We start from the raw sequence: 12017 nt of genomic DNA, 5'->3' as shown, positions 1-12017 counted from the left end.
ATCCCCAAAGACTCTAACGTGCTTTACAAATGATAGGCCGGAGCCTGCAAGTACTAAAGTACATGAGCAGTCCCACTGAGTTCAACTTGGGTAATTCAGTTCAACTTAATGGGACTCACCAGGGGCATGAAGTTGCCTTCATGCTTAAGTGCTGGATTCACAAAGAAACTTTTAGGTACCTAGAAAATCACTGGGATTTACAAACCTGGGTTAGGCACATAGGCTCCTTATTCACTGGTGGATAGAGCACTCATCTCTAGAGGTGGGAGACACAAGATCCAGTCCCTCCAGAGTGCAACAGGTGAGACTGAGGGAACCCCACATCAAAATATCCCATAGCCCAGTGCTTAGAGCGTTCACCTTAGAGGTGATGACAGATCCCTGTTCAAATCCTGTCGCTTCCTCAGGTGGAGGGGGGACTTGAACCAGGGAACTTCCACATTCCAGGTGCGTGCCCTATCCCCTGGATAGGGTGACCATATTTTCCTCTGCTGAATGAAGGACACCTGATGAAATTACTCATATTCAAGCGAGTTCAACAGCAATCCAACAGAACTATGCAGTACAAACGTTCAAGTTGACTGAGTGCCCGTTAAAAAGAAATACTGCGTAGTTGGATTCTTTTTATTTACATTCTTATCTTTAAGGCTTTAGGGTTCACAAGGGAGAGGTCACGCACACACACACTCCCGTTCACCTCTCTCACACGGGGGGTGATCGACCGACCAACCTGACCCTCCCTGCCCAGCGCTCTCTGCCCTCCATGCCTGGCTGGGCCCCTGGGATGGACCCGCCTCTCCTGGCACATGGTGCTGCGTCTTCCCAAGGCAACAGGTGTGTGGGGTTGCGGCATGCAGGGTCACATACTCACCCCCCACCCCAGTTTCTGCCAGGGTTCACACCAGAATGTGGCCAGCAGCAGCCTTTTGGCCTTGTGTGGGAGGGAAGGGACAGAAGCTGCTTCCAGACGCAGAGGGGATGGGGGAAAGGGATGACCTGGCCCCTGTCTTTGCAGAGCTAATCTCTTCTTCTCTCACCCTCTCATGGCTGGAAGCAGCTTGTCCCTTCCTGCCTGCACAGTGTTGAAAGGCAGCTAACACTTCGAGGCTGCTGCTGGCCAATGACATAACCCAGCTGCCTCCTGTCCCCACCGGCTACAGTGCGGGCAGGAAGGGGTTGAGCCCTAAGGATGCATTGTGCACCAGGGCCCAGGGAACCTGACTGCAGGGGCTTCAGCGAACTGGCCAGAGAGGTGGCTCAGCAGGGGAGGGTGCCTAGGGGACAGAGCAGCCCCACACTCTCTGGGGGCAAGACCCAGGGCTGGGGTCGGGGATGTGTGAAGAGGGTGCTAAGCCCCTGCCCTGGAGGCTGCTGTGGAGCCTGCAGGTTTGGGCCATGAACAAGCGGGAAATTGCTTCTCCCCTCTCCCCCCACCCACCACTCCAGAGTTTAGCTGAGGGGCAGAGAGGCTTCCCCATGCCAGCGCTGGGTGGGGCTTTGGCATATGGAGAGCTCGCCTCCTCCTGGCGAGCACCCTGAGCCGGAGGGTCTTGGGCTTTCCCAGGACCCCAGCCCAGCCAGAGGCAGTGGGGAAGGGAGGGAGCCTGCTGGCCAGGCTGCTGCTGAGCTGAGTGCTCTGACCAGAAGCTTAATTTCCGCACAGCTCTGGGAGTGGGACACGTCCCACTGATGGGGATATGGAGGAGCAATGGGGTTCCAGGGGGGCAAAGGGACAAAGCAGGAAGACGACAGTGAGAGGGGGAGCACGTAAAGGGCTGATGTGTGGGAAACAGGGGTGACATGTAACTGGCTGTTGCCTGGTGTCTGTCCGCACTCATCAGCCACCGCAACTCTCAGCGCACAGCCAGTGCCAGCTGGAAATGGGATGGGATGGGGGCAGGGCCCTGTTGGCCGAGAGCCGGCATACAGCGAGGGCTGTGCTGATGGATCAGCTGGCCCTGCGTGCTGCAGCTTTGCCCTGCCACCCGCCTTGCACACCCACCCCCATCGTCGGCCACTGGACCCCCTCCCCCCCACTCACCATTGGTGGGAGGGTGGCTGATGAGCAGGGATCTGGCCAGCAGCAGGACCTGTCAGTACTGATGTGGGGAGGAGGGATAGAAAATACAGGACAATTTGCCTGTTTTTAAGAAAAAGTCAGGACACCTGCAGGAGGGCTTAAATTACGGGACTGTCCCTTTAAAAACAGGATGTCTGGTCACCCTACCGTTGAACTAAAAAGTTATGAGGGAAATCCTCTTTCTCCTCCTTCGGTGTTTTGTGTAAGCCTGTCTATATGGGCCTCATTGGGTAAGTCTGAGAAAGTTAGGCAAAGGAAAGCCTGTCTTCTCTAGATTCATGCGTCGCTCTGGGGCTGAGGCATCTGGACATCTGGCGTGGGGCTGCAGCGCACATGTGCAAAGGCAGAAACATAAGTGTTGAAGGAACTTTTACTGGAAAAATTTAGGCACTGAGCAATTTTAGTTGAATTTGTGAATCCCACTGGGGCCTGATTCTGGGATCGAGGCACCTAAAGTGGCAATTAAGTGCCTGAATCCTTTTTGTAAATCCAGCCCTAAATGTCTTAAACAACAGTGTTTCCACTGCTATCCTCAGGAGATTATTCATCAGTCTCCCAAGACCAGTTACCTAATTGTTCTGATGTTTCTCCAGATATTTAGCCTCAATTTTCCTTTGCTAAATTTCATCCCTTTCTTCCCTCATTATGCTCATATATCGCACTAAATAATTCCTCTCTCTCTTTTGTGTTTATACCCTTCAAATATTTGTTGACTTGTTACCTATGGTGATACCTCTCACCTTCAATTACATCTTTCAAATAAGATTTTAGATGGCTGTCTCTCATTTTCCCCCTAAATTTGGCCAGATTAATCATAATTACTTCCTATAAACTTTCCTCATAAACCCATCTTTTCAGCCCCTTAATCAATTCTGGTGTTCGTCTCTGAATCTTCACTAATTCGTCTACATTTTTCTGGTAGTGTGGTGATCAGAAATGTACCATTCTAGTTATACACCAGTGCTGTATAAAGGCGGACATGGACCATGATGTGATGTCTTTTGTTTGGCTTTTTGTGCTGCTACATTACATCATAGGGCAAGATCCTTATTTAATCTACTGTCCATTAAAAACCCTATTTATTTGGCATTACTGCATTCCAAAGATGTATCTGTGTTTCAGGTTATTTTCTGCAGATACATTCATCTGCATTTTTTCCAAACACAATTCAATGTTATTTTCCACCCATACTTCCAACCTCCTTAGTACCTTTTGCATTATTAGTCTGTCCTCACTAGTATTTGTGATATTCCCTAATTCAGAGCCTGATCCTGCACCAGAGTCCATGAAACATGGACCCTTGCACCAAGCAGGACTGTGGCCTTAGAATCATTTGTGAATCTCACTAATATGTTCCTTATCCATAGTAACTTAGTAACATAGTAACATAGTAACTTTTAATACTGACTGTTTACGTGAAATATCCTAAAGCCAAGTCACATTGTGTCTTTTTTTCTTTTCTTTTTTTCTGAAGATGCTTACACTGATGAAGATCTGATGCTTTACTGGAAAAATGGGAATGAATCCCTGAAAACCGATGAGAAGATTTCCTTGTCTCAGTTTTTGATACAAAAGTTTCATACTACTTCCAGACTTGCTTTCTACAGTAGCACTGGTATCATTCTTCTTAAAATGGTTTTATTATTCTTTTGCCATATATTTATAGTTCAATTTCAAACATTTGCCAGGTGAAATTTTAAATGAAATTTTTGTAAGAAGTACTTGAGTAATAGTCCTTGTCTCTTTCCCTTTGCCCTTGTCATCTTTGGGATTATAGATCATTATAGTCTATGTGCTGTGAACGATCTGAAGAATATAGAATCCCCCCACCCTGTATATATTCACAATATATAGGTTGTCTACTCTTCTAAAGTAAATATATGATTTTCTGAAAGATGTAGCAGCTCTGTATGTGTCATTAAAATGCTCTTCATGACACTTTTTCCCCTTCCCAACAGGATGGTACAATAGACTATACATAAATTTCACTTTACACCGCCACATCTTCTTCTTCTTGCTCCAAACCTATTTCCCTGCCACTCTAATGGTCATGCTATCGTGGGTGTCCTTCTGGATTGATCGCAGAGCTGTACCTGCTAGAGTGTCACTAGGTGAGGGCAATTAACATCAACCATGAGTGTGGCAAAACCTTTGAATTAGGAAGAGTAGGGGGAGGGGGAATTCTCTGTTTCATTTGTTAAATATGCTAGGAAAATACATGTGTATTTTATCTGATAATTAAAGTAGTCTAAGGCCTGTGCTTTGTCTTATGTTCTTCATTGTTGAATTGATTCTTCGTGATTGATAAATCTTCTAGATCTGAATTTAAATCAGGGCAGAAGATGGAACTGTATTTTAAAAAGAGATGGAAGTACAGAAAAGAGATTCCAGTGTTTGTGAACTAGTGAATCAAGATTTCTAATTATAGACCCAACCTAGCAGTCCTGAAATGGGCTTTAAAATAAATGAGAGTTTTGTCTAATTCAGGACTGTTGGAATTTCTTTTGTTTAAAAAACAAAAAAAGAAACAGATGTGCTCAGTTATTAATGTCTAGGTCAGAGAGAGACTGAGATGTAATGAAAAGTCTACTGTATCTCTCTGAATATGAGTGCATATGACTTCTTATAAATACAGAGTAAAAATAGCATGTTATTCCCATAGTTTGTGATACTTATAGAGCTACACACTGTAACAAGCATCTGAAAAAAGCAGCAGAGTCTGCTCAAGTGACAGAACTTCACTAGTTTGGAAAGACCTGATTAAAGTCACACAAATGCTCTTTGGCTCTGGCACTCAATTGTTAAGCGGCTATTGCAAACTGGTGAAAATTAGGGAAAGTATTTTACTTTTATCACCACAGAGTACCTGCTTAACTGTAAAATGTATACTATGGATACAGTGGATGCCATTCAAAACTTTTCAATTACCTTAGCTAAGGTGAGCACATGATGACTTTTCTGTCACATCATGTCATGCAAGACATTTCCACACTCACACACAAGATTTAACATAAATGGCTTTCACCTTTTGAGACAATGATTCCAGTCAAGTCCACTTCAGCAGTGACCAAAAGTCTTTGGTCATTGACTGCTGTTTGGTGAACTGTGTAAAACAAATTGATGCTCTCAGTGAACCAAGAGTCCTTATCATCACTGGCACACTGGATGATAGCTAAAGCAGAAAAAAATGACTAAATGGCAATCTAATGAGTGGTCCCTGTAGGTTAGGGCTGAAGCATCACTTCCTAATTAAACACTAGAGAGTTAAAGAGAATCACAAGGGAAGTGGTGGCTGCTCCATTACATTTAAAAATTTGACTAGACAGAGTGCTCAGGAACGCAGTGTAGGGGAAAATCCTGCATTGTGAGGCAGCTAGACAAGATGACCTAATAAATCATTTCTAGAGGCTATGAATGGTGCTGAGTATAGTACCGTATTTTGAGACAAAACTAATTAATAGTAGATGCCTTCTGAACTATATTTGGCATATGAAGTACATTTTTGTGGGGATTTTTCCAGGGATAACCACAGTGCTGACCATGTCAACAATCATCACTGGTGTAAACGCCTCCATGCCTCGAGTTTCCTACATCAAAGCTGTGGACATTTACCTCTGGGTCAGTTTTGTGTTCGTCTTTCTCTCAGTGTTGGAATACGCAGCAGTGAACTACCTTACCACAGTGCAAGAACGGAAGGAAAGGAAGTTGCGAGAGAAGGTGAGAGACAATCTTTTTAGATGTGACGTGCTTTATATTGGGTGTTTTGGGAAACGGAATGGGAAAACTCTGACATTCATGGTGTGTGATTAATTTGTCTACAATGCTGAAGCTGACACTGAAGTACTGACACCACAAAAACAGGAGTTGATCTCTTTGATGATGATGATTATACAAAAGGAAGAGAGAACAAAACAAAGATCAGAACTGGGGATGTTTGCAACCTGGGACTTTGGCAGAGACCATATGTGGAGAGTAAGAGGGGGGAAATCCAGAGTGATATTTCCCTGTGGTCGCCACAATTTATTTTTAAAGTTACAGCTAATGGATTATTCTGAGTGAATTAAAGACCTCTAACTCACAATCAGGTACATTTTAAATATTGGGTTCAATAAAGGTAATAGTAGAATTGTTTTTTGGCACAAAACACACTTAAGCAACAAACAGTCTTTATATTTATTCTTTTAATATGCCATGAAAGGCCGTGGTGCTAAGCGAATCATTTTTATGCTTTTCACGCATGTTGTTGGGTAATTTAAAAGAATCTTTTAAAAAAAATGTACCTGTTTCACTGAAAGCCTATTTAATGGCTGAATACCTTTTCTGTACCTCCTTTCTCATGGTTGGTATTGAAAGGAGTTTGTGTGTAAATATTAGCTGTCTCTAATCAGTCTGTTCCTCAGTCCTGAATCTTCAAGATCTGTCATGAGCCTCCTTCACCTCATGCTCCTCTGCCACAGTTCCTTGGCCTTCAATAAGCTTTCCTCCTTTGGCCCAGTTATGAATTCTGAGGTCTCACTCTCTATTTTCCATCCCTCCAGCTGTCCCTTTGATTCCATCATTTCCCAGTTACACAAACATGCTAATAGTATCCCTCAACTGTCTCTCCATTTACCATTCCACCTCCCTGACACTGCTAAGGTAATTGAAGAAGCTGCTCACTACTACTGCCTTTTCTCTCTTTTGCCTCACTCTCGGTTCACTCCAATCTGGTTTCCATCCTCTCCATTGAAACTGCTGTCATCAAGGTATCCCATGATCTCTTCTTGACCGAGTCTAATGTATTCTGCTCCATTCTTATTCTCCATAAGCCCGCTGCAACCTTCAGTACTACAGTCTCTCTAATACCTCTCTGCAACCCCACAATACACTGCCTCCTCTTTAATATCTGTCCACCTTTGGCTTTTGAGAACCTATACTTTCTTGGTGGCTCTCCTGCTCTTTACAGGAGTTCCACAGGACTGAATTTGTGGTGCGCTTCTCTTCTTCTACATCTTGTCACTGCATGGCTTCATCCACTCATACAACTTCCGCTATCATTTCTGTGCTGATAATTCACAAATCTGCCTTTCAGCCTGCCCTGATGTCCAGGCCTGCATATCTTAGTGTTTCTGCAACATGCCTTGGACAGTTCATTGCCAGATCACACACAACATTGCTGAAACTGAACATTTATTTGTCCTCCTAAACCTCCTTTCCTTCGCCATTGCCATTCATCAAATCACCATCCTTCTGGACAATGATTGAGGCTTTCAACCTCAGGTCATTTTTGACTCCTACTTCTCCCATACCGCTTCTTCCTTCCCATTTAAAAAATACGACCTTTCTGTCTGTGCCCTGGTTATCTCCCACCTTGATTACTGAGGCAATCCTCTCTCTGATGCATCTTCAATCTGTCCAAGATGCAGCTGCAAAAGTTATCTTGCTTGACTAATGGTTGGACAATTACGTTACTTTTGAATCCCTCCACCAGTTCCCTCTGTATCAAGTTAAAACATTATCACTTTGTGCCTCCTCCCATTCTACACTCTATGTATAGAATAACCTCCAAATCCTGACATGCCAATCCAATGCTCCTCCCTCTTTCAAATCCCCCCTAGAATCTCATTGTTTCCATGACAAATGCTTATTCATGTCTAATGATTTCTCCCCTCCAACATTGTTTAGAGGAGAAGAGAGTGAATACAGGGAAACTATTCACACACACACACAAAGCTTCACTTAAGCCTGCCAACTCCTTCGGGTATTCCAGTGCATCTTGTTGTATCTGTGCCTCTCTATTAGACTATAAGATCCGCAGAACATAGACTCTTTCTGTCCTGTCTAAACTCTGAACACATCAGTGCTTAGCAAATAATAATAATTCAGCCTTGATAAATTCTACTGACCCAGAGCAGGTCATTTTTATGGCAAGTAAAATATCATTAGTTTTTTCGTTATCTGTCACCATGGTAAAAAGAGGATGAGTAGGTTTTTGTGCCTGTGCTGGTAAGTTTTCAGGACAGCTCAGTGATGGCACAACTTGTCATTTGCGTCAAAAATTTTCTTTCAATTGCTGATATCCCTCCACTGAATTGTATCACCATGCAATAAAGGAAGCAGGCTGAAAAGGCTGATTATACAAATCAAGAGCTTTTTATTTACCCTCAGATACAAGGCAATAATAATCATTAAGGATCATCAAGGAAACTGTGTGTTTGTTATCTCTAATGGGGTTATAGGGAAGTATGGCTTAGTGTCTGAGTGGAGTGAGGGCTCTTTAAGAGACACAAGAGACTATTATCTCTCACTGGAATAAATGTTGACCTCTTTAGCCAATGCCATTTAGCTGTGAAAGTCCCAGGGAATCCAAATTTGGATTTTTGCACTCCCCAGAAATGGACTGTGGTAGTATGGTGGCCTGAAGTCATTCAGCACGTCTCTTCCCTATATTTGTGTGTGCACATGTGTACATGGGAATACATCAGGGATGGATTAAGACTACATTGGGACCAGAACCATCTCAACTTTGGGCTTGCTCTCTCCTCCCACTATCTTCCTAGACACCTGGCAGTGTACACAACACCTATTAAATAAATCAGAGTCATTCAGCTCCTAGTCATTGTCTGTGACCTTCCCTCAGGCCAAATCATACTCTAACTAAGAGTCACCTGGGTCCAACAGTATTTCTCTTCCTCTTGGGTCCTGCAGCAATTGGCCTGTAGCAACCTGGTGCTTACTATTGCATCCTGGATTGGTCAACGAATGGGCCTGATGCTAAAGATCCTGATTTAGGAGATTAAGGAATATAATGTGGCTGCTCATAGAGAGACAAAAATAAAATTACATTTAAAAGATCAAAGATCATGGGTTCCACCTGTACTTACATTTTATACTTAGCTTGAAGGCAAGTGTGTTATAAACACAGTTTAAATTGGGTTGTAGCCAAACAGAGTTCTAAAAAAAAAATCCCATCACTGATGGGAACAAGCTATTTAGAACAACTGTGTTGTAGCCTAGGTCTGAAGAATACCACAGTTCTTGTAACAGTACTTGAGCCCATGTGCATTGACCAGCGACATCATTTTGCTACAACTGGAACTGAGACAATAGACTCTTTTTTCAGTTTATGAATTGTCTGTGAGCAGTTTGTTTTGTTGTCCAAAATCATTTGCCAAATTATTTACTTTGTCAGTGAGTTCATGAGCACTGTGCTTATGAGTATTTGGTATTTAGAATTCGAGATGCATTAGCTGTTTTGATTAAACCAGTGGGATGAGTTTCACCCCAGATATTTTTCCTGTTCTCCGGCTGGATATGTGTAAGCTTTAGAATCAGGTTTCCAGAGGGAATACTTACATTTATGACATCAAAACTTACTTTCTGTCAGTATTTTTCTCATCTTTGCTTAAAATGCTGTTTCCACAAACATTACTACTGCCTCTTGCGCTATAATATCCATAGAAACTGAACATGAAAAGGAATGCAAAAGCAGCCAGAGGGAACTGAATTAACTGGGAAAAACTCCCGGTCAGGTTTTATTTCAATCAAACCAATTTCCCATCCCTAATTAGCACATAGGATTTCAGAAACAAACCCGGACCCAATATAAAGTTGCAACCAGTATGGCTAGTCAGCAACTTTTCGTGTCAGAAAACTTAAGCTTTAATAGAGAACCATATCACAGCTGAACTATAATGTGCAGCTCCAGTGTTTACAAGTTTCAGAGGAACAGCCGTGTTAGTCTGTATTCGCAAAAAGAAAAGGAGTACTTGTGGCACCTTAGAGACTAACCAATTTATTTGAGCATGAGCTTTCGTGAGCCACAGCTCACTTCATCAAGCTGTCCATAAAAAGAAAGCTCTCATCTTTGCCTCCACTATTTTCGTTCAGTGTTTGACTATTGTTTGCTTGTTCGTTTCTTTCTCAGTTTCCATGTACATGTGGAATACCTAATACAAAAACGATGATGCTGGATGGAACCTACAGTGAATCTGATGCCAACAGTCTGGCAGGATACACAAGAAGCCAGATAGTGATTGAGGAAGAAAAACAGGATAAGATGGTGGTTCATTTGGCCATGAGCAATGAATCTAATTCATCGAGAAAGAGAGGGCTGAAAGGCCATGTTGGCCTGCGCATCATCCAGAACACCCACGCGATTGATAAATACTCAAGAATAATATTCCCAGGCACCTATATATTTTTTAACTTGATATACTGGTCTGTCTTTTGCTAGACATACTGAAGCAAAAGCCCTTCACAGGACTGTGTGGATGTATTTTTTAAAAAATTCAGTTTGGCTGCTAAGCTAGAAAAACAGTTCGACTAGTGTACCTGTGGAGCATAAAGCACTGGATATGTCCTGCAACGGCACATTAGTCCAAGGCTTCCCAGAGAATTTGGTGTGTCAATTACTCTGTACGCCAAATCCCCATCTCCCCTCTGCTCTCTTGGTTTGCCCAACAGCTACTGTATATATATACTGGACAATACTGATAGTGCCTGATGTGCACTGGGGCCCAGATCCTCAAAGGGATTTAGGTGCCAATTCCCATTTATTTCAATCGGAGTTAGGTTCCTAAATACCTCTGGAAATCTAGGCCAGGGCAACTACCACAAAAGAATCACCCAGCTGCCGCTGCTGGATTAAAGTGTGAGTTCCAATGGCTGTGCTGAGGGGCCTGAAATAGACAACTGTTAGACTGCTTAATAAGAACTCAGCTTTGAAAGCTCTACATGAAAACAGAGCTCACTTTAGACCATTGTTTTTCTTTTTCCTTTGCTTATAAACAAATGGCATCTTTTTCGGATCTACTTTCATCAAGCCATCAGGCAAAATCCTGCAGTCCTTACACAAACCTCCCATTACATAAGTGGAATTGCTGCCTGGGTGAGAGCTGCAGAATTCACTCTACCAAGTCTAGGCAATTAGTTTGTTTTGAATTAAAAATGGGGAGGAATGGTAAAGTAAAGCCAAGAAATCCCCCCCCCCCCCAAAGTTGGGCAGCATGAGCGCTGGAGCTTATTTACAATGACAACTTGGAAATTTAAATAAGCCTGTTCACTCCTTACAAACGGGCCTTGGTGTGCAGTAAAGCGACTGTGAGTGCTTTCCCCTCTAACGGAGGTGGAAAGTAACCAACCGGAGCCTTTGATTAGTGTACAGGAATGGGGAGTTTATCCAGGAATGGCTAGCTCTTTTTGCTTCGTCTCTTCATAGCTAGGGCCCTACCAAACCTACAACCATGAAAAACATGTCACGGACCGTGAAATCTGATCTCTCCCCATGAAATCTTGTCTTTTGTTTGCTTCTACCCTATACTATGCAGATTTCACGGGGGAGACCAGAGTTTCTCAAATTGGGGGTCCTGACCCAAAAGGGAGTTGTAGGGGCTTTGCAAGGATATTTTAGGGGAGTCATACTATTGCCACCCTTACTGCTGCGCTGCCTTCAGAGCTGGGTGGCCGGAGAGCAGTGGCTGTTGGCTAAGTGCCCAGCTCCGAAGGCAGCACCCTGCCACCAGCAGTGCAGAAGTAAGGGTGGCAACACCATACCATGCTGTCCTTCCTTCTGTGCTGCAGCTGGCGGCGGCTCTGCCTTCAGAGCTGGGCTCCCAGCCAGCAGCTGCTGCTCTCCAGGTGGCCAGCTCTGAAGGCAGCGCCGCCACCAGCAGCAGCATAGAAGTTAGGGTAGCAGCACCAGAACCACCCCCCAACACACGCTCCTTTTCGGGTCAGGACCCCTACAATTACAACACTGTGAAATTTCAGGTTTAAATAGCTGAAATCATGAAATTTATGATTTTTAAAATCCTATGACCGTGAAATTGACCAAAATGGACCATGAATTTGGTAGGGCCCTATTCATAGCTCAATGCAGAGAACAGTGTAGGGAGAGGCCTGGCACCTCTCCAGGAACTCAAAGGCTGCCTTTATTTCTAACAGAAAAATGCAGCCC

The 12017-nt window shown here is 43.7% G+C and overlaps 1 protein-coding gene across 2 annotated transcripts in view; it reads left to right on the top strand.

The window, feature by feature from the left end:
• The window catches only part of GABRR2 (gamma-aminobutyric acid type A receptor subunit rho2), a 60636-nt gene extending 48939 nt beyond the window's left edge, over positions 1-11697 (top strand). For both annotated transcript variants that reach the window (XM_048845030.2, XM_048845029.2), the window contains 4 exons: positions 3555-3695; positions 4039-4191; positions 5601-5797; positions 9987-11697. In XM_048845030.2, the coding sequence (XP_048700987.1) occupies positions 3555-3695; positions 4039-4191; positions 5601-5797; positions 9987-10295 (800 nt within the window). In that variant the 3' untranslated portion in view covers positions 10296-11697. The remainder of the gene's footprint in view (positions 1-3554; positions 3696-4038; positions 4192-5600; positions 5798-9986) is intronic.
• Positions 11698-12017: the final 320 nt, after the last annotated feature.

The sequence above is a fragment of the Caretta caretta genome, chromosome 3 (genome assembly GCF_965140235.1).
Source record: "Caretta caretta isolate rCarCar2 chromosome 3, rCarCar1.hap1, whole genome shotgun sequence".
NCBI classification, from domain to species: Eukaryota; Metazoa; Chordata; order Testudines; family Cheloniidae; genus Caretta; species Caretta caretta.
Note: the sequence above shows the minus strand (reverse complement) of the source record. Positions and strands in the feature narration are given on the sequence as shown.